General features: G+C 41.9%; 1 protein-coding gene across 6 annotated transcripts in view; it reads right to left on the bottom strand.

Moving 5' to 3' along the window:
• The window catches only part of PTPRM (protein tyrosine phosphatase receptor type M), a 546,095-nt gene that overhangs the window by 211,135 nt on the left and 311,304 nt on the right, over positions 1-23,656 (bottom strand). For all 6 annotated transcript variants that reach the window (XM_056854227.1, XM_056854228.1, XM_056854229.1 and 3 more), the window contains 2 exons: positions 8,845-9,118; positions 7,173-7,209 (listed from right to left, as the gene is read on the bottom strand). In XM_056854227.1, the coding sequence (XP_056710205.1) occupies positions 7,173-7,209; positions 8,845-9,118 (311 nt within the window). The remainder of the gene's footprint in view (positions 1-7,172; positions 7,210-8,844; positions 9,119-23,656) is intronic.

Here is a 23,656-nt window from a genome sequence, read left to right as displayed (position 1 = left end):
AGTTATGAAGAAGAGCGAAGCTTTGATGAACCTTCCTTACAGGCGGCAAAGAAAGAACTGAGGGATAGGGGGCGCCGACCTCCGACGTTGCGTCGCTTTGGCGGGAAGGCACACGCATGCGTGGAGGAGTCGGCGCCCCCTATCGTGTAACTAGAAGCTATAGAAATCTTCCGATGGCTGGCCTGCGCGTGCGCAGTCCCAATGTGGGACTGCACAGAAGACCGAAGACGAACTAGGCCTTGCCATACCTGTCTCGGAATCTCCCAATTTTACTTATCAAGCAGCCTGCTTTTGTCTCTGATTTGGATTGATTCTAAATGTCACTATTTGGTTAACACATGATAACTTTTCCGCTACAATCTGGATTCTAGCCCTTCTGACCACTGACATACTCAAAGAAGCCTATCTAGTCACTAACTGAAGCCTAAGGCCATTAACGCATGGCCATAATCAAATTTGTTTGTCTCACGTTTTATGTTCCTGAATTCAAAAAATTGAATGCACGGGGACATAAAACAGGGACAAAAAAATTCGGCTGCTTTCCCTGCCAGGTAGAAGTCACTGCCCGGCCCTGGCCAGGAAAGCAGCGGCGGCACCTTTTCCTCCCCCACCCCACCCCTGCCTCAAAGAGAGCTTAATACGGTCCAAGACCAGCATAAAAACATACCAGATATACATACATAACATAACACATATAAAAGTGCATCAAGTGTGAACCCCTATACCATCTTACAATCTCTCACTCATAAAAGCCGTTAAGCGCTTAATTAAAAATATTACATGTTTAAAATTAGTATAAATATAAAATTGCTCAACCATTAAGTTCAACCCATGCACGCCTGGTCCTCATTGCTTGCCACCCAAATTTGGCCACTTTAAAAGTTATCTCCATATCTTTGTCTGAGAGCATGTTAAAAAGACTAAAGGTTCTGGATCGCCCTGGGAGGTCCGATAATACAGAAAGAATGGCTTCTCGTATCTTGTTGTAGATTTTGCATTCAAACACAACGTGCTCGAGGGTCTCAATACTCCCATCAGAGCAGGGGCATAATCGTCCTGCATATGGTATCTTTTTGTATCTCCCTTCCAAGTCGGCTGAAGGGAGTGCGTTACAACGCATCAGGGTGAAAGCCCTCCTGTATTCTGGGCTATCTAAGTGGGAAAGGTAAGACATCGGGACCACGTTGGTAAGAGTGCTGCAATTGTAGCACATGTTTTTGATTCTGCTTAGGTCATGCTGCCTTTCCACGTCCAGAACTCTTTGCCTGATCAGGGCTCTGGCCTGTGGATAGTCCATTGATAGGAGCAGATATTGTGAGAGACCATAGTAGCCTAGTTTTTTCATCAGATTTTTCAACTAGGGGGAAACAAAAGTGTCATATAAAATTAAGTTACCAAGTCCTTTGGGACGTGAAGCTATTTTGAGCCAATAGGAGATCGAGACAATCCACATCCTTGCTTCAATCGTTACTTCCCCTGTCTCCATTCGAATTGCAGCATTAGATACACTGGGAGGGACTTGTAGTACAGCCCTCAGGAATTTGGACTGGATTTTCTCCAACCTGGAGTAATTTGCTGTGTTAATAAGCGGCCCCCCATATAACATTTGGGAAAGGGTTTTGGCTTTATATAACTTAACAGCAGCTGTTACCGAGCGTCCTCCCTTTGTCCAGAAAATTTTTAATATAGCCGCGGCACTTTTTTGGGCATTGGCGGAGACATGGGCTATGTGAGAATTCCTTAATCCTGTTGCCTGAAAGACCACACCCAGGTATTTATAGCAGTGTACCTGCTCTATCTTTATCCCATTCAGACTCCAGGAGTGCAGTTTTGGTTTATTGGCAAAGACCATTACTTTAGTTTTTGAGTAATTAACCTCTAGTTGATTGTCAGTGCAATAGATCACAAGCAGGCGCAATGCCCTCCTGATGCCAATAGATGTTCTAGAAAGAAGAACGGCATCGTCTGCATATAGTAACAGGGGAATGTGCCTATCCACCAGTTTTGGGGGGTGCAGCTCTTGCTTGTTTAAATATGCTGCCATATCGTTGATGTAGAAATTGAACAATAATGGCGCTAGTATGCAGCCCTGTTTGACCCCCTTCCTTGTTACAATGGGATCAGTTAGCTGCCCTTGATGGTTACATCTTACCCGTATTGTGGTTCTTTCATATAGGGCTCGAATCAGAAACAGAAGCCGCCTGTCTATCGTAGAAGCGCTTAGCTTTTCCCAGAGAATGGATCTTGGGATTGAGTCAAACGCCGATTTCAAATCAATAAAAGCTGCATACAGTGAGACAGCAGATTTGGCCGCATACTTTGCAATAAGATGATCTAGCAACACACAATGATCTATCGTAGAGCGGCCTTCTCTGAAACCCGCCTGCTCTTGTGCTAGGTAATTCCCTTGTTCCAGCCAATCTCTAAGTTTCCACTGAAGATGCTTGGCAAAGAGCTTGCTAATGGTACTAAGTAAGCTGATTGGTCTGTAGTTGGAAGGGTCTTCCCTGTTACCCTTTTTATAAATAGGGACAATAATTGCCACCCCCCAATCATTTGGAATTCTGCCAGTTTTGTCAATTGCAGTGAAGAGGGATGCCAACACCGGGGCCCACCATTCCAGATTCCTTTTCAGTAAATCTGCGGGGATCTGATCAATACCTGGGGCTTTCCCTAGTTTCAGGGATTCAATGCGCTTCCTTATCTCTGAGGTCTCCACCGCTGGCCATTCTGGAAAATTTCTAATGCTCTCAGCATGATTGTCATTGTGGTCATTATTCTTATATAGAGCCTTAAAATAATTTTCCCACGTAACTGGTAAAATAGTGCAATCAGGTGGTGAGGTGGGCTTTGTACCGGCTGAGATCAGGCGCCAGAATAGGGTGGAATTTTTAAGTTTAGCCGCCTGTCTAATCTGTTCCCAGGCTAAGACGGTGGCTGCCCTCTTTTTGTGTTTAATGAGCAGCTTGTATTGTGATTTTAAGTTTTTCAAGTCTGTCAGCAAAACTGCCTCAGAATTACATCTATATCTAGCATATGTCTCTCTAAGGGCTCTTTTAAGACTCCAGCACTCCTTGTCAAACCAGTGTTTGGAATGATGAGTTAAGGCTCTCTTAGGATTAGTGTTAGTGGTACTCATGACTGCCTGTATGGCCCTAATCATTTGTTCATATTGCCCTAAACAACTATCTATTCCTTCTGCTGTTAGAAAACCCTGTAAAATTTCATCCAAGGCACCAGAGGCAAGGAAATCAGACATGAGCTTATCTAGTCGAGGGCTCCACCTAACCCGCGTTGCATTAGCCTCTGTTTCCAATACCACTCTATGGTACGTTTCAATGCATGGATTAAAAGTTGGAATATTAAAGAACACATTAAGAGGCAAATGATCACTGTCATTATAAGAGGAAACCTCGAATGATTCCACAAATTGGGCAAAATTTTCAGAAACTATAATATAGTCAATAACATTCTCTGGGCTGACCAGTAGGTGAATTCAGCCGGATGATCATTTGGATAAGACCCATTTAATATAGCTAGATTGGTACAGCATGATTGGCTTTGCGGTCTTTAGATTGTCTAGGATATGGGAGAACTATATTGTCATCGTCTGCGGGGCAGGATTTATATTTAGCAAACAAACTAGTATCATCTGGGCCCAGCCTGGCGTTAAAATCTCCACCTACAATAACATAAGCCCAGGGATGGGTTAACATTAATTGGCATAGATATGATTCAAGCCCTAGCAAATTCTTTTCCCTTTGGATTTTGGTCTTTGATGGAGGCAAATACACATTTATAATCAGACACATAGTTCGCCCATATTCCATTAACACTGCCATAGCCAAATGATCAAAGGGGGGAAGCTCTGTAACCTTAACCTTTAATGTTGTGGCAATCATAATACCAAGACCACCCATAGCTCTACCGTGGGTGGCCGCCTCAGCTGCCAGGGCAAAGACTCTATACCCATTCAGGTTGGGAGCCTCCAGGCACCATGTTTCCTGTATGAGAATTATATCGAAATTAGATATATAATTCAAAGTAGTACCATCCCTTAACTTACTACGCCAGCCCATAACATTCCACGATATCAGAGAATACGCCTGTCTTTTAGGGTCACAGCGATGTAAGGATAACTTTGATAGTCAATCTGGGGTTATCTTTTCCAGGAGTCCCTGGGTATCCCGTTGTATACAACCATTAGTGACCATAGTCAGTTTGTCCTTGACGGGCAATGTTCCATGCTCAAGGCTTGGCGCATCCCGTACACACTCTATGAGCTGGGGAGCGGATGTGCTTTCTTGATTGGTGTGGACCTCGGCAAGAAAACTTTTAGTGATTGTAGTTCCCTTTATGCTGGGAGTAGATGTAGACGTTTGGCAGGAATCCAAGGATTGCAAGGGTGCCTGTTGCTGGTGAGTAATATCCATTAAATTATTCTGTGGTTCCTCCAGCCTGGCCACCCCTGCCTCTCTCTCCCCCTCTCCTCGCCCCCCCTGCCGGCTTTTGAAACTCACCTCCAAGCAGCCTGCTGCCTGGATCCCCGCCATCAGAGGGGAAGCGGCGGCAGCCCCTTCCGGTGCATCAGGTCCGCGCACTTCCCACCGCCACAAACCTCCACCGAGCAGGCTGCTCAGAGGTGAGCTTCAAACACCGGTGGGGGGGGCGCATGGGGAGAGGGGGAGAGAGAGGTGGGGGTGGGGTAGGAGAGAAAAAGGTGCTGCTGCTGCTCTCCCCACTGGGGCTGAGTAGTGCCTTCCTCCCGGCAGGGAAAGGAGCCGCCGCTGCCGCTGCTGCCGGGGCCCAGAATTCTCCCGGTGAAGAGTCGATCTGGGCGCCCGGCACGCATGGGCGAGCTCCTTCCTCTGTTGCGCAACTTTAATTTAAGTCACAATAACAGAGAAATTAGTTCTCCCGAGAATGTAGTGAAAGACAGAGGGGTCAACGCGCGCTTGTGCAAAGCACGTGCGTGGGGACCTCGCCAATTCGCTGCATTCCTGGGAGAAAAGAGGGAGAAAGCACCCATGCATTAATGGCCCATGTGTCTCCTGTCCCCCTTCTAATTCACAGAATTAGTAGCAAGCATTGGCGTTCAATATGCCAATTTAAGTCTATGCTCTTCACATCTCCTCTTTTAAAAGTAACGTATTATTAACTGCAGTGGTTTAAACTGAGTAAATATGGCATATACCACCAATATATACTATGTATGCTATTATGCTTTAGCAGTTAGGTTAATCAATATATCATACATGTTTTTATAAAGGTTATAGTAGCTTCAAAATAATCACTTGCAAAGCTAAGAGGGGTAAAGGGATCCCACCACAAGTACTGAAACTCCTGCTCCCACACCATCACAGCTGCTACCATGAGCCTGATGCATCTCCTAGCCTCCACCACCAGGCCACAGCACTCCTGCGCCAACCCCCCACAACACTGATGCCAGTGAGCCTAGCATGGCTCCAGGGCTCTGCTGCCAGGCCTATTGTGGCTCCCAAAGCCCCTCCACCCTCATAGTGGATGCCAGAGATTTTGGCACATCTCCCAACCGCACCCGCCATGGCTACCCCCCCTCCACTGTCACAGCTGAGACTCCATCAGAGGTAAGTGCATTTTCTTTTGGGGGGATTTAACCCCCCCACACACACACACACTTTTCTTTAGGAGAGATTTAACTCCCCAATGTATTTTTTAAAGTTTTAAAAATCTCCGTTCAGTGTGGGCCGGTTCTGTGGATTTAGATATCCACAGATAGGCCCACACTTGAGCTACAGATACATAGATGATGAGTACAGTTTATGTCAGCAATATGGTTTAAGAAATGCTGATAGAAATCCAAGAAAATTGCTTTGGCTACAATCCAGACCCACATGGTTAGATCTGAGTGCCTAATTGGGCTTTTGACCAGGTCATGATCTGCGAGCCCATTTTAGGGATGTATCAAGACTTACTAATATAATTGCAAGTATATTAGTAAGCCTTTACACATCTCTAAAACAGGTTCCCAGATCATGACCTGATACATATCAAGTTGTAAAAAAATCACTTATAACTAATATTATAAATAATTTGTTTCTGATGGAAGCAGGAAGGGACTCAGAATTCTCCTGAAAATACTATACTTCTTTTAAGAAACTAATCTGCATTAGGCATGTTTATCAGTCATATCAAGAACAATATAGCACTTTAAAAAATTACAATGAATCCCACTTTTTAAAAAAGGAAAATGAAAAATTTTCATAAGCATGACCCACCAGACAAGAAATTGAACCTCAAAATGTTCACTTTGGTTGTTAGGAACCAACTGTGGATGTCTATCTGTTGAATGAATTGGTTGCCCGTATTTAGCCTGCAGATGGAGTATTTAAGAAGAAGATGCTAAGTAAACTTTGAGATTGTAATAGAGCATTGGGGGAGTGCCTTAAAGGTATATAGGTCCTAAGCCAGTTAGTGCTTTGACAGTAAAAAAACAGACGTTGTATAAAGCCCTACATTTTATTATTCTTTAAAATCCACTTTCAGCCACATTTAGAAGACTACAGGAAGCCAGTGAAGCTTCCTGTGTTCTTAATATCTAGTTTATCAACGTGTTCTTAGTATCCAGTTTATATATTAGGTGAAGCTTCTGAACATTCAACACACAGAATGTATTACAGCAGTCCAGATTTAAGGTCACGAAGCCACAAATGGTGGTCATCAGGTCACCAGGAATCTCATGCTCCCAACAGTAGCCTGCTTGTGTCAGAAAGGAAATCTACGGCAACTTCATCCTAACCTAGAATGATCAACAGATGGCAGCTATTGCTCTTTGAACCCATTCCAGGAGTCCCCTGGAATGGAAAAGTTGGTCTGAATCATCCCTCTGAAAACCCATTGCATTTCTTCTTTTAAAAAAATTAAAATATGGTCACTTTAGAATGTGCTATTATTGGCTGTTCTACTGGCTAATTTTTTTAACAAGAATAATGCTGCATTTTCAATTTGCTAAAATATTTAGTATGAGATCATGCAAAAACAATCAGGAAAAGAAGAGCTGTTCGTGTAGAAAGCTAAAAACATTAATAATAGTTATTATTTTGGAGGATTTTATGTCTGTTTAGCCATATACATATTCTGGTATAAAGGTCAATAGATTTAAGTCCAGGAAGCAAAACACAAATGAAACATACCTTTTGTGGCCACTCTGACGCAGTCAATTTTTGTTTCCTGTGTCAGATAAATAAATAATATGTTATTTGTGGGTTTTGAGCCATAAAACAATAAAGCAAGACAGTGTTTCCATTTACACTCTTGCAACATTCTAAAGAAAAGATCTACTTTAAGTGTTTGATCTCATCCTTAATTTTCTCCTGTACTATGTGTTGTGTGTGTAAAGTGCCGTCAAGTCGCTTCCGACTCATGACGACCCTATGAATGAAAGTCCTCCAAAATGTCCTCTCTTTGACAGCCTTGCTCAGATCTTGCAAATTGAAGGCTGTGGCTTCCTTTAATGAGTCAATCCATCTCTTGTTGGGTCTTCCTCTTTTCCTGCTGCCCTCAACTTTTCCTAGCATGACTATCTTTTCCAGTGACTCTTGTCGTCTCATGACGTGACCAAAATACGACAGCCTCAGTTTAGTCATTTTAGCTTCCAGGGTCAGTTCAGGCCTGATTTGATCTATAACCCACTGATTTGTTTTTTTGGCAGTCCATGGAATCCGTAACACTCTCCTCCAACACCACATTTCAAAGGAATCTATTTTCTTCCTATCAGCTTTCTTCACTGTCCAGCTTTCACACCCATACATAGTAATGGGGAATACGATGGCATGAATTAATCTAGTCTTGGTGGCCAGTGACACATCCTTACACTTCAAAATCTTTTCTAGCTCCTTCATGGCTGCCCTTCCCAGTCTCAATCTCCTTCTGATTTCTTGGCTGCAGTCTCCTGTACTACTTCAACCAAATTGGCCTCATACGGACAACTGAAGGGAAATGTATGGGCATGTAACATCAATACTTCTTTTAACATTAACCTAGACAATGAACAAGCTGTTATTAGACATGGTACATTCACATTTGTCTTCTTCTTTGAAAATACACTGACATTGCTATATCTCCCTTTTTCCTTGCGATATCTCCTCCCCCACCCCTTTTACAGCAGGTTACACAGTTCTAAGCAACATGCCAGGAAAGCAAACAAAAATCAATGATAATTCACATTTCTGCACTGTCAGTGTGCTGTAAAAGAAGTGGCCATTATGGTATTTGGCAGAAAACATTTCCATGCTGTCAAGGAAGACAGCAAAACCATGATAAGAGTTGAAGGACTCTGGCTAGGTATGCCCAGGAAATGGAAAACAATCCTAGAAAGCATCAGCTAGATGAAATGTGATCTACAAAGGAAGGACCTTTCATGCACTTTTCACTTGGGTTCAGGCAACTTATTTCTCTTATCCTATTGGAGAGACAACAAAACAAAGGTCCATGTCTAAATCAGGGCAATCACGAATGAGAATGGACGTTTAAGGTGACATATACTAATGTAATATATTTGAATGATCCAAGGAAACTGATACAATAAAAGCAAAAAGCATTTTAAAAGAGGAGAGAGAACAAAACAAAGGTACATTGGCTGATAGTTTACAAGGAATGTTTATTAGGTTTCCTTTCCCAGTTAACAGAATTATGTTATTTCTGCCTCCCCATTCCCCTCAATTCAGTAACAACTGCCAATTATGCAGCTACATAAAAGACAGATGTAATTTCTTTTTCTCTTGTCTTTTTTGGCACCAAAATTGCAGTACTGTGGTCTGCTCACATATGGATCCTGCTTTAAACTACCAGTGTCCTAAGACTTACCCCATTGGCTCTGCTAGCAGCTTGAAAATAAATACTGTAGCTTTTATGGGGAAGAAGAGGAGTATTCCAGAAGCCACTGTAGGTCTTGTTGTCACCAATTATAAAAGGCTGAGCGATTTGAATACTGTTGGCTGGAAACTCTGCTGCGAAATAATACTGTGAGTTCAAGAGTGAAGCATTCTGGAAGTGAATTGGTACTGGATAACATTTCAGGATTTCAGTTGTTTTTTTTGTTCTACGGGGACGTTCTTCCTCAACAACTATTTGGTAGACACTAAAAAAAAACAGAAGGAAAGAGAAGGAAGAGAGAATGGTGAAAAATGCTGGGTTATATTAAGGTACCTAATCAAACCTTGTTTTGAAATCACATAATATAGTATTTATAGCAAAACATATTGCTTGAAAGGATAAAAGGGAAAAACAAATATTAATATTCACATTGCTATAACTGAAATACATGTCCCTTTTTTCCCTAAATATAGCAAAAGCTTTGTTAACTAGCACCCATTTAACCAGAAAGCTTGGTTAATCTGCATATTGTCCAAGTGACTCGGACAGTCACCACCCGTCACTCACTAGTCAAGGGATTTGGGTTGGAGCCACTCAACTCATTCATCTGCTAACTGATTGGCTCAGGTGGGAGTTGGCCACGAAATTTGGGTGGGAACTGGCCAACTAACTGGGCTGGATAAAAGCTTTGTTAACCAGCGTATTTGGTTAACTGGCAACCCAAATTCCTCAAGGATGCTGGTTTAAAAAGTTTTTAAATGTATACTCATTTCAATAATAATATTCATCATACATTTTTTTAAAAATTCATAGATTAAATGTACAGAAATACCACTTTTAGATACACTCGTAAAACAAATTAGAGACAAAAAAGGTCTTTTTTTTGGTGTGTGAATGTATGAGGCCCACTGTGGTGGTGGGGGAGTGGATATAAATCTAAATCTAAACCAAACAAACAATTAAATAAAGTCATTTGTCTTGCGCAAATACAATAGTACCATACCAAATGCTAGGACAAAAAACAGGTAAGAAAAATGCAAGCAAAGTGACATTATTAATAAGAAAGTCCAGTATTTTGATCATTCACATAAACTTTTTAAAAAGTTGGTCACAGATTGCTATTTCTCAAGATGCAGAAGATACTTTGTGAGAGCCATATAAGTATTTCAAAGGAATATGTTAAGCTTTTCGTTAACATGGTTATCAATTTCTGACCTGGAAAGAAGCATCTGCATTCATTTTAGGCTTATAGACACTTAGTTCAACTGGCAACGAATAGTAGATATTCAAACAGGAACAGAGAAAAGGCACAACATTTTGCTCATCTAAGCAATCTAAGCAATCTAAGCAACTAAAACCATCAACGTTTCAGCAATGCAAAAACACTCTGCCCTAAAATTTCTGGAATCTATCCCAATGGAAACCAATTTTGCAATCATGAGAATGCTGAACAACTGAAATAGTATTAATGTTTGCTAAACATTCACATATTGGTGTAGATCCCATCAAGCCTGCTATTCACATTTACATACTGTTCCTCTACTTAAAGACCGATGGATTCACATTCTAGCTGTATCTGAAGAAGTGAGCTGTGGCTCACGAAAGCTCATACCCTACCAGAAAATATTTTTGTTAGTCTTTAAGGTGCTACTGGACTCTTGCCCTTTTTGACTACTGCAAACAGACTAACACAGCTACCCACTGTGAATTATATTGGTGTAGAGTATTTTAATTCAGTCTAAAATAGTACTGGGCTGCTTCCACATGGAGATTTTTACCCAGGTAGAACACTCCATGTGCCACTTTACTGAGGAGCTTACACATGACATTGGGTCCTTTGCTAGCATGACTTGTGGGCCTCCTGGGACCTTTCCTTTTAAGCCAGAGCAAAGAAAAATCTCCTTCACTCTGACTTAAAAGGGAAATAGCATGCCAGCTGCAGGTTCCATGTGAAATCTCTGCCGCACTCAATCTGTGGAGGGGTGGAGCTTAGCGCCACCTTCAAACTGGGGGGTAATAGCTCTGGCATTCCTTCTTTTTAAGCCCTTTTTACAAGCGTTTTTGTTCCTTTAACAACTGCCCTGCAGCTCAATTGACAATTTGTGCCTGTTACAATCTCAACCATTTAACTGCATGCTTGCATAATTGCCAACTGTCCCCTGTTCCAATATAAGTTGTAGTAAACTTCTGATCGACTCTTACATACCATAGTAACAGTGTCATCCTAAGCAGGTTCACTCAGAATCCTACTCAAGTCTGCTGAATGGGACTTACTCACAGGAACGGCCTTTTATGCATGGGTAGTTTCCACTGGATATGCTGCTCTCTCAATACACAGTATTTGAACTCGAATTCTCAAATCACTATGCACAGGGGCTTTCACCCCCGAAGAAATTCCTGGACTACTTGGGGTTAAATTTATGCATCTTCAGGGAAGCTGTGAAGCTTCAGAACTAATGGCGTACGTTATTCCCTTCCCCCTACAAATACTGCTTTGTGATTGGCTGTAGTCTATTTTTTTTAATACATCACCAGTCCCTACCAGCCACATGGTGGGTTTCTTTCATTTTAACTGAACCGAATAGTCGCAATTCACCGCAAACCCTCCCCCACCCCGACCTTTTCCTCTGTTTTCTTTTCCCGGCCACTTTCTATTGTTTGAATTCCTCTCTCCCCCACCCTTTTGACGAAGTGCTTCCCTTCTTGAATGCATCTGTGTGTGCCTGTGTGTGTGTAGGTTCTCTGTTTGTCTCCATGTCAGCTGGGCTGGGTAAGCCGTTTCCTCACACTTGTCCATCCACAGGAAGTCTGAAACTTACACACTTGCTATGGAACGGACCAAATAAGCAGCCACACAGGTTGTTTGTGATTATTTTAGTATTCTTGCCAGTTGCAATAAAAAAAAAACCCCGTTCGATCAGGATGAGGTCTGAAACTGACACACTTGCTGACACAAATAAGCAGCCTCATAGTATTCCGGTTTCAAGGGGAGGGGTTGGATGACAAGGAAAGACAAGTGGAAGAAGCGAGAATGGGTGTGGGGAGAAAACCCCAAATTGGCAAGTATGCACAGGACCAGCTTTCAATTTGGGATTGAGGAAGACATTAAACTCAGGGTAAAACAGCATCCACAAAATGTGGGGGAAATGCCAGGGGAGAGTGAGGTGATTTCTAAAGGTCAGAAAATACATGCATAATGAAAACAAAGCCCTGAAGTACTCAGGGCTTGACGGCGATGGAAACAATCCTTGCATAAAAGGCCAAAGAGTCCTTAGCACTGCACTATAAATTACCCACTGTTCTGTTTCTGGGTAAAATCTGTAGCTTTAGCAACCAATAGCTTGGATTGAAAGGAGTCCCCCCCCCCCACCGATAAAATGAGTTATACCCACATGGAAAAGCATTTTGGGAAGCATTGCTGGCTACAATGGAAGAGGGGAGGTGGAAAAGTCATGCTCCATGGGCAGAAATCCTTCCATCCATGGAAACACTCTTGTGGAAGCAAGCCAACATGTACAATTTCTAAAAATGAAAACATCAAGCTATAAGCAGAAAAGTGTGGATTAATTTGACAAACTGATTGAAGATAATTTTAATAATTTTTCTACATCGTTATACAGCCATTATATATGGATGTCTATATTTTAGAAATAAGATTGCTGTCCTAGTCTAGTTTTACTCTGATTATACCGGTTATACTATACACAGCATTCCATGTACATTGCATTCTAAATATCTGAATTCATCCTCAATATGTTAAAGAAAGTACAACTTGACTAGAGCAATTTCAAATCCAAAATGTCTTTTCATCTTTACTCTAAGAGACAAATTAGATTTGTGAGCAACCAGACCTCAAATCTATTTGCTCTTTAATAATTTAAGCACTGAAAGGTCACAAAGCTCTTTTCTGTTCCCCTTTATCAAAGTCCAAGCGGTAATGAAAAATGGCTAAATCGTGTCTACTGCCCCATTTCATATAGGACTGTGTCCCTGATGTAAATTAACACATTATAAGCACCTGGGTCAATGGTAACCCAACAGCATTTTATGAGTTATATGTTTTAAATTTGTATAAATGAGATCATCTTAGTTAATGAAATTTATAAGATCATTCAGATCATAGCCATAATCTGAAACCTTTCTTTAAATCTTACCATTGGAAATGCTTACTGATAATATAGAAAAAAGAGAATATAGCTGGAAAGAAATCTTGAAGCTGAAGCTTGGCAAAACAGCAAACATTAAATTAAAACTTTATATTACTCTGGCATGTTAGTAATACTGTCCATTTGTCTGAAGTTACATTATGCCTTTCAAAATAATTTTTAGGCATAGTTAATTAATTTATCATGCAAACTCTTAAAGATGCTTCCAAAGGAGCTTTCAAACTGAAGATTTAAAATATGAATCTAAATGCACCCAAAGCCCATCATAAAACTACAATAAAAACAAAGATTATTAAAATCAACAACCTGAAAATAATTAACAAATAACAGAAAAATAAAGCTGACTATAAAAACATTAAAATAGTTGGTTGGATCCAAAGATCTTCTACCAAGTAAGTCACAGAGGAATGTTTCCTCTGATGGCAGGCTTCATCTGTTGGAAGGAAGACTTGGAAGTAGATCCAGATTAAACGGGCAATTTCAATAAACCCACCCTTCATGATGTAGACCCCTCACATACCATCCCTCAGGGTTGCCTGTTCCCCAGGAGTAGCATTTCATGGAGATCAGTGGCTGCAGTGAGAACAGGAGAGGCATGGGAAAGCTCCATGGGACTGGTGGAAAATTTAGTCTGGATCTGGCCCTTTGAGAGTATTTGAATCCAACCCAGAGTGAAACCAATTGAGATAATAAAACAATCGAAGGATTTTTTAAAATCTGCCATCTAAAAATAAAAAGACTAGTTGCAAGGCACATATGTATAAGGGAAGAGCTCCAAAGGCGGGTACCACCACCAAAAATACTGCCACCCATCATAATTCTGAAAGTGGGTGCACACGAAGAAGAGCCTGACCAGAAGAACATAAATTAACTGAGCAATGCGTATTCCTTTTGTATTTAAGCACAGGTATGTAATTATGATGCTCAAAGTTTGAGTAATTATTTTTATTGTCTTTGTTTTTGCTACAAGAATTGCCTTGAATATACAAAAGTGTCTGAAATGGCATATGCTAGATTTTAAAGAAGTTTGCATCTTTGGATTGCTTTTTCTGTCCCCACCCTTGCCTTTCTAGCAGTATCTCTAAATGGCAAACAAAACATAAACTAAAAGCTACACTAAATAGAATATTCCCAACATAACTATTTAATATAGATGTGACAAAAATATTGCTTTTGCAAAATTATTATTTTCTACTAATTACACTCAAAGGAATTGAAGCTGGTTACATGTTCTATATAAATATTTCTATTTGGGTCTTGCTACCACTTAGGTCCTACAGAATGGATCCAGCAAAGTTGCCGTGTGGGTAGGAAAGTACAGATTTCCCGGGCTCCACCCCAGACACAAATGGTATCTTTTTCCTTGCCCAAGTTCCCAAGGCAGCCATTGCCCTCCTGCACTTATTTAGGGTAACAAGTTACAACACAAGCAGTCTACTTCAGCAGTGAAAACTAAAGGCACAAAAATGTCGGTGGAAATCAGGGGATAAACCAAAGCAGTATGGGGCCAGAACCGATGAAAAAATCCCATGCGGAAAGCCCTAAAACAAGCTTAAAACATATACACACCGTCAAAATATTAAAACAAAACACACAGACACACATACAAAAAGGAAAATCAGTAAAAGTCAGTGAGATGACATCCATACAAAATAGAAAAGGTTTCAATTGCTAGTGGAAGACAGTGATAAAAAGGGACAGATAAATCTCCTTGGGGAATGAATTCCATAATTTTGATGCCAGGACAGAGAATGGCCTTTTTTGGGTTGCCCCCTCCCCCCCCAACTAGTCTTAGATGGCGGGGGAAATCAAACCACAGCCTCTGAAGATGACCATAATGGCCTGGTAGGTTCATATTAGGAGTATGTAGTCCTTAAGGTATTCTGGCCCCAAACCACACAGGGCTTTAAGGGTCAAAACCAGCACCTTGAATTGGGCTAAAAGCAAATTAGGAACCAATGTACATGGAACAAGAGCGCGGTAACATGGTCCCTACGACCCACCCAGTCAGAATTCTGGCTGCAGTATTCTGCACCAATTGTAGCCTCCAAAGAGTATTCAAAGGAAGCCCTATACAGAGCACATTTCAGTAGTCTAATACAGATGCTACCAGGGCATGCACCACAGTGGTAAAATCTTTTTCGCCTAGGAAAAGGCAAAATCTGGTGAAAGGCACTCCTAGCCACCCCTGCCACCTGTTCATCAAGCAGGTGGCCCAAGTCCACCTGCACCCTAAAACTACAAACCTGCTCTTTTTTTGGGAGGGGAGTGTAACCCCCCCATACAAAACAGAACACACATCAGTTCCTGGTTCAATCCTTCCTCCCACAAACCTCTGGTTTGTCAGGATTCAGTTTCAGCTTGTTAGCCCACATCCACCTCATAACTGTCTCCAGGCATTGGCTCACTGTATCCACAGTGCACTTCCTGCACCCGCTGGAAGCATGAGAGACAGAGGTGAGTATCATTCACATATTGGTGACAACACAGCCAAACTTCTGGATGCCTTCCCTTCAATGTGTTCAATGCTGAGGAATTTGTATAGCCTGAGACAGATCAAAGATGTAAGGAGAAAGTTATAAGACATTTAGGTTGAATCCAAAGATCATTTTCTGCCAGCCATTCCCCCCCCCCCACAAATTTCCCCTTCCCACTTTGTATCTCCATTTTGCCCCCCCACATAGTTGCTATGGTGCCTTGTTCCAAAGAAGCAGAATTTTGGGGAACTCAAAGAGCCCCGTGGTGAAGAGTGGTAAGCTGCAATACTGCAGTCAAAAGCTCTGCTCACAACCTGAGTTCGATCCCGACGGAAGTTGGTTTCAGGTAGCTGGCTCAAAGTTGACTCAGCCTTCCATACTTCTGAGGTTGGTAAAATGAGTACCCAGCTTGCTGGGGGTAAAGGGAAGATGACTGAGGAAGTCAGTGGCAAACCACCCCGTAAACAAAGTCTGCCTAGTAAATGTCGGGATGTGGTGTCACCCCATGGGTTAGGAATGACCCAGTGCTTGCACAGGGGACCTTTACCAAAGGGTTGTAGCAGGAGTGAAAAAAATTACATTCTACTGTATAAGTGACAAAAAACAACAACAATATTTGGATCTAACTTGATCACTCTTCAAGACCCTTATTGGAAGTCACCGTGAATATTCTAGATGGGGAAAAGTGAAAAGATTCCATAGCTGCTAACAATGTGTGTGTGTGTTAAGTGCTGTCAAGTCGCTTCCGACTCATGGCGACCCTATGAATGAAAGTCCTCCAAAATGTCCTATCTTTGACAGCCTTGCTCAGATCTTGCAAATTGAAGGCTATGGTTTCCTTTATTGAGTAAATCCATCTCTTGTTGGGTCTTCCTCTTTTCTTGCTGCCCTCAACCTTTCCCAGTATGACTGCTAACAATAATACCCACTAAATCTTTAACATGGTGAATTACTTTCCATGTGATGCTGGAACAAGAACTGTTTTTGCAATGTAAGATTTCACACTTGAAATTTCCTCTGTTACTGTTAGTTGCAGCTCCATTCCTAATCTTTCAGTAATGTATTCACTGGTAACTGGAATCAAGTTGATGTTCTTCATTTTAATTCAGGGAAATATAAATCTTTCTATAAAAGGCCAAGTAGAGGCAAAAATCCTAAAATATTATTTTTATGATCGTTTACTACAGGTAGTCAGTCCACAAATAAACCCAGGAAGAAATACTCATGTAGCCTTAGAAGAGGAGGAGATAAAAGATGGATTAATTTCAGCCTCTAGAGATAAATGCCCAATACAAACTCTCAAGTGGCTTGGATAAGATTATTTTCAGAGTCCTGATCCAGGGGGAAGGGCAGGGGAATGGCATCTACTTTTCAACACGAAACCTTTAAGCTTAAGCTTCTTTGTGACTATCTGACCATTTTAAATGAATATTTTCAAAGATTTGAAAGTCACTATTTACTAAGGGGATTTTCTGGCAAAAAAGAGATCCAAGCAAAGCTTTTTCTTAGCTTTCCTATGCATACAGGCAGGAAATCCCGATGGTTTTCCTGTAAAGGAGAGTGTATCATCAGTGGAAGGTGAAGACTTTATCCAGCATATTGCTGGAAGGGCATTTACAAAGAGAGTGAGACCAATTACTCACCTCCTCAGGGAAGAAAAATGTTTGTTTATTTATATGATATCTTGATTGCAGTAGAGCCTGAAGAGCTTCAGAGGTGGCCTATCTTTTCCACTGTATACCTTTCCTAAATGCTATACTTTAACTAAATAAAAGTATATTTCAGTGGCTCAGTCATTTCAATGCCTACATCATACTGTAAAACAGGGATGGGGAACCTCAGGCCCTGGGGCCATATGCGGCCCCCAAGGACATTTTCTGCGGCCCTCGGGAGCTCCGGGGCCGGGGGTGTGGGGGGGGAGGCGTGGAGGTTGGGGCCTGGTCGCGTGGGGTCAGCGTGCACAGGTGTGTGTATGGGGGGGAAGGCTTTTATTTTCTTCTTCTTTTTCTGTCATTCTTTCTCTCCCTCTCTCCCTCTTTTTCTGTCTCTTTGTCTGTCTCCCTCCGTCCTTTTCTTTCTTTCCCCCCCTCCCTCCATTTCTTTCTCCCTCTTTTCCCCTCCCTCCCTTTTCCTCTTTCTCTGTTTTCTTTCCTTCCTCCCTTCCTTCCCTGTGGATTGGCTGCCTCCTGGCGCCTCGTTTGCTCAGGCCTACTGCTGGCTGCCCTCCTGCCTGGGATGGGGGGGAGGACAAGGGAGCGGAGGCGCCCTCCAGGCCTTCTCTGCGTGGTCTCCCCTGGGGTTGCCAACCTCCAGGTGGTGGCTGGAGACCTGGAAACCGTAGTCTCCCCTCCCCCCCGGAGATCTACACCTGGTTATGGCCCCCGAATAATGTTATAAATGCGCAAATGGCCCTTGGCAGGAAAAAGGTTCCCCACCCCTGCTGTAAAATAATAAGACATGGATGTATATATCTGCAGACTGTAAAAAGATCACTGTTCTGCATTTAAAAGTAAAGTAGAACACAGCACCCTACTGAGCATGTAGCAAGGAGTGAAGTCATGGTACATGGCCTATTACAGCTACAGAAACCTTCAGTTGTAACAGGGCAAATGTACCAATGTTTATTATAACAGAGCCTTAAGAGTTATGATTTATGAAGTACAACTTTTCCACTCATCAAAGTTATTTCTAAACATATAGATATCCTCCAGCTGAATACGGACTATGGCCTACTTCTTACTCAGTAAACCTCTGTCTGGGCTATAACATTTCAGACTGCAGGCTTGTGTGACTGAACGCTCCTCCACATAGGAAAGTTCAAGGACAGGAGGTTTAGTTCACCTTCTCCTCAACACACTTATGTTTTATATGGATAAGAATTCTACCATGTGAGCCCCCACCCTCAGTCTGCAGGTATACTCAGGTTTATCACCTGCATGTAAACTAGGCCTATATTACATCTAAGGGTTGGATCATTTTAACCAGCAAGTTATCGCACAAACATACAAGGGAAGAAGGGTTTGGCAGGGTTCCCATGGGCATTGTTCTTTTGTATCAACTATCCTACTGAAACACTTCACCACTGTTAGGTGCATTCTCTTAAGAACAGTTTTAATATGTAAGGACACGCTATATGCATTGATATTGCCAGGTACTGTTAAAAGTATTTCCTGCTCTCTTAAGCAAGCTGCAGATTAATGCATAAAGATGTCCTTGATTGTTGGTACCTGTTAGGTCTTTCTTTTATTACAATTTCAAAAATGATAATAGCATTCTGTTTGAAAGAGAACATTCTAAAAACAAGAACAAAAATATGCTTTCTGCATGAATTCTTTATTAAGGAGCATACTCTTGAACATTTTAAGGCAATAAAAAATTATAGTGCTTTTCTCATCCTTTCCTAGTAATCACAAGAGTGTAGAAGTCCATATCTTGTATATTCACAGCTCTAATCACCGGGTTTAAGTATTCTCAGATTTGGCCAACTTCACTATTAGACTATACAAGTGGGAATCTGCAAGGCTTTGAGGGAGGCTTATCATTTCCCCTCCTCCACTATTTCCTCATTCCTTTTCCTGAAAGCCCCCATAGCCCATCTCCTTTTCCAGTTTCCTTCTCTCTTTCAAGGGTTGCCAGGCTACACAGGTGGGGCCTGGAGATCTCCTGGAATCACAATAGATCTGCCAGCTACGGAGATCCTTAGGGTTGCCAGATCCAGCTTGGGAAACTCCTGGGGATTTGCAGGTGGAGCCTTGGGAGGGCAAGGTTTGGGGAAGGGTGCAACCTCAGCAGGGTATAATGATACAGAGTCCACTCTCCAAAGCAGCCATTTTCTCCAGAGGAATGATCTCTTATCATTTATAGAGCAGTTGTAACTCCAGGTGATCTCCAGCCCCCACCTGAAGGTTGGCAGCCCTAGTTACCCTGGAGTAAATGGCTGCTTTGGAGGGTGGAGTCTATGGCATTATACCCTCTGAGGCTCCTACCCTCCCCAAACACTACCCTCTCCAGACTCCAACCACCAAATCTCTAGGAATGTATTAATCTGGAGTTAGCAACTCTATCTCCTTCCCACCCAATGGACAACTTACCTTTATCTGCCCTTCTGTCTTAAGCTTTCCTTCTCCTCCCTCTGCAGTTTCTACCTAGGAAAACTGTGGCACAGTTGTGTGGTACCAGCCACTGGGCCAGGCCCACTTACATGGTACGGAACCCTCTAAACACCTTCTATACTTACAGGCCCACGCCATACCTATTCTAAGCGTGCAGTAGAGAAGAAATTAGTTCCTCTTCTTATTCTGATCCAGTAGTTATGTATAACCCATTCTTTATAATAGCTGGATTTATGAGGAAATCAGTCCTCAAAGCTGCTACAAATGAAATCTCTCACTTTCCCTAGTTCTTATGGATCAATATCCTAAAAAGATCTTATATGCAAGTCTATTTTCCTTGTTGAAAAGTAGTCTAATTCATTAAAAACAACAACAACCAAGCAGCATGGTATTGAGATACAATAGAATGCATTATCCATTATGCAAGTTATACAAGCCTATAGTTGAACATAAGGAAACCAAACATTTGTCATATCATTTATGAACCAAAGCACAAAGCACATTTGACCTAACCAGATTTTGTTCATAAAACGCATTAATGAAAAAGAGATAACTGATCTTGTATAGGCTTCTCTCTTTTTGTCATATGCCATACATGCCGGATATCATAACTAGATCTTCTATGATGAATATTCCATTTTTGTAACTTTAATTTCTCTTGGTCTGGCTGTGATCTAGATAAGATCAGTCATAAATTGCTTTGGAATATTAGCTGGGTATCTTAAAAGCGTTTTCTGTTCTTTCAACCATAACTCATTACAAGGAAGAGGCTTGGCATCAGTAAGTCACTAGTGCCTTTTTTAAAGTATATGCGACTCAATACCCTGCTGCTAGGCTATTTAGTGATAAAATCTGATATAATAAAATATTAATTACAGCTGAAAGGTTGGGTGAAAAATATGAACTCAATTATAGTCCCATATTGCGAACAAATGGCAGGGTGAAAAAAAGCTGTTAGTTATGGACATTTGGGATAATAAAAGAACAACTAGAACATTAGAATGAGTCTGAGAGCTCCCTAAAAGGCCTCCTGTTATTAATCTTTACATCAGGCTTGGAATTTCAAGTACATAAGGCTGAAATGGAAGATCTCTTTTTGGTGCTGTGTATGGTGAAAATTATCCAAATATCTAATTCTCAAAATGGCCAAATCTGTGGATACTTAAATCCAGAGGCTGGCACCATGAAAAGACAAGATAAATCTTTCTACCAACCTGAGAAATGTCCCAGGTTTGCAGAAAAATCAGAACTCGTTTAAAAAAATTGGGATGTTAAAAACCTCCAAAATGATAGAGGCATCACTTGTAGCTTTAAGAAATAAATGCCTTCAGTGGCCATTGCTAGGTAGCCACAAATGTATTGCAGACCTTCAAGCCTTGGTTTCTGTCATTAAAAGACAGGGAGAGGACTCACTGAGACCAGGCCTAGCAGCAACCACCTGGCAACTTATTACCATGCAACTTGTATTACCGTACTCCCCCAGGCCCTCCTGCTTGCTAATGTTCAACAGCAGCCACCATAAGAAAGCTAGTGTGGTTTACTGGTTATAATGCTGGACCACAAACTGGGACACCTAGGTTCAACTCCCCACTATTCCATATTAGTTTGCTGGGTGATATCGGGCCAGTCACATACTCTCAGCCTAATCTACCTCACAGGATTGTTGTGAGAATATAATGGAGGGGGGGAGAACAATTTAAGCTGCTTTGTGTCCCCACTGTAGAGAAAGGAGGTGTGTAAATTAAGTAAACAAATAATAAATATAGCTGAAGACGGGGGAGGGGGAAGATAAATGGTAGGTTGGTTGGCTGGAGAGAAGAAAACAGGGAGAAAAGAGGATATGGGAGTTGCCAGGGGGAGGGAAAGAGGAAATAGCATGGGGAGGGATAAAGAGGAACATGAGGTGTGCCCAAGTCATTGGAGACCCCCCCTTCCCCCACAAACACAACTAGGCCTGGTTGCAGGTACTGCACAACTCGCTCAGAGTTTTCCTGGGGACAGGTTGCCAGGGGAGTGAAGGAAGGGAAGCTGAAGACAAGAGGGCAGATAAGTGTAGGTTGGCTGATCGGTAGAAGAAGAGAAGACAGCAGGAGAAGGGGAAAAAGGCTATGAACACTTTCAAGGAAAGGAAAGAAGAAGTAGCAAAGAAGGCGAAAATGAGATCTCCCCACAAGTCCTTACAGCTCCTCCACTTGTTCTTTGCTACTGTGAATCTCCACAACCTCCATTGCCTTCTTTCCTCTGGCAAATTCTAGCATGCATCTCCAAAAAGAATCCCCTCCCTGGAAATAATGGGAATCAGTGATATACTACCATAATATACTCAATATTGGACAAAACAGCAAGCAATCTAATTCTGCGATGAGCAAGGCAAGTCATATTCTTAAATCTGAGCTGTAGAGCACCTTAACCACTTCGGTCAGTTCTACTGAAGATAGTGACCATGAGAAATATATATATTATGCATTTATAACTGGCTTTTCTCCCTAACAGGGAACCCAAGCAACTTACAACATCATTCTCTTCTTCTCCATTTTATCCTCAAAACAATAACAAACCTGTTAAGCAAAGAGAGACTGATTGGTCCAAGGTCACCTAGTGAGTTTCCAAGGCACTGTGGGGACTCAAACCTTAGTCTCCTACATCCTAGTCTGACACTCTAACTACTACATCACATTGGTTCTAGAACACCTGTGTTTAAATAGTAAGGGAACAAACCTGGTTTTTCCATATCTGGTGGTTGATCTCCACTTATAAAATCTACTTGCACCCCAGAAAATCTAATCAACTCCCAATTCCCCTTTACATTTGTACATTTTTATAAAAAGCAGAGGTCCCCTGTGCAAGCACTGGGTTACTACTGACCCGTTGGGTGATGCCACATCATGACGTTTACTAGGCAGACTATGTTTATGGAGTGCTTTGCCACTGCCTTCCCTAGTTGTCGGCACTTTACCTCCAGCAAGCTGAGTACTCATTTTAGCAACCTCAAAAGGATGGAAGGCTGAGTCAACCTTGAGCCAGCTTCCTGAAACTGACTTCTGTCAGGATTGAACTCCGCTTGTGAGCAGAGCTTTTGATTGCAGTACTACAGCTTACCATGGGGCAGTTCTATAACTTCTCTGTTTCCTTTTTGTGTAGAATGGGGTGAGATGAAGGTGTGCATCAGTTTGCATCTAATATTGCTAAATAAGCAAATTAAGAAACAACAGTTATACCCCTTTCTCATTATATAAACCAAAGAATTCATAAAGACATCATAAGGCATTTGTTTATTATCATGATTGAAGTTTGTTAAGTAGTCCAACCATTCTTCTATGAGAAACAACTGAGATGGTTTAAAACTTTGGATTAATGGCACAGCAATCTGTTTAGTCATTTCGTTGTACCTTCAGCACTGTTTTACAGATACTGGGATTTACTGCAATAATCAATGAATGACAAATTCTACTAATATATATGTTGTGGCTCAGATCCCAGCAAGCGAGGAATCATCAGGGGAAGAGCCGTGCCAGGAGGAACCGGCCTTCCTCAAACCTCAACTGGCTGAGAGCCCATTGCAATCCAACCCTCAGCAGGGAGAGAACAAGGTGCAGCAGAAGGAATCTGAATCACAGACAGGCCATGCTGGGCGTTCAAGAATGGTTGTTGAAACACCTGACTCTGTTGACCCAGCCCCAGCGGCAACTCCTCAGAATTATCTCTCAGAAGCTAACAGCGTCCTCTCTCTACGGTGGCAGAAAGAGAACTGAAGGGGAGCGCTCCCTCCTCCCCTCTTGTCACAAGACCGTTAGGAGGGAAAATCATGGCTCCGTGTGAGAGGGAAGGGGGAGCAATCCGTGCTTTTGAGCTCTATGAAGCTGACAAGTATATCTCCGGCTGGCTTTGCGTGTGTGCAGTCCCATGTGGGACTGCACAGAAGCCACGAAGATGAACTGTAAGTTATTAGCTGAACTGTTTAGTTTTGCACATTAAATACAAAAGTGTGGCTGATTCTCAGCATTTGAAAATTTGCACAATGTAATATCTGAACCATTACTTATTACGT

The sequence above is a fragment of the Euleptes europaea genome, chromosome 8, assembly GCF_029931775.1.
Source record: "Euleptes europaea isolate rEulEur1 chromosome 8, rEulEur1.hap1, whole genome shotgun sequence".
In the NCBI taxonomy this organism is placed as follows: domain Eukaryota; kingdom Metazoa; phylum Chordata; class Lepidosauria; order Squamata; family Sphaerodactylidae; genus Euleptes; species Euleptes europaea.
Note: the sequence above shows the minus strand (reverse complement) of the source record. Positions and strands in the feature narration are given on the sequence as shown.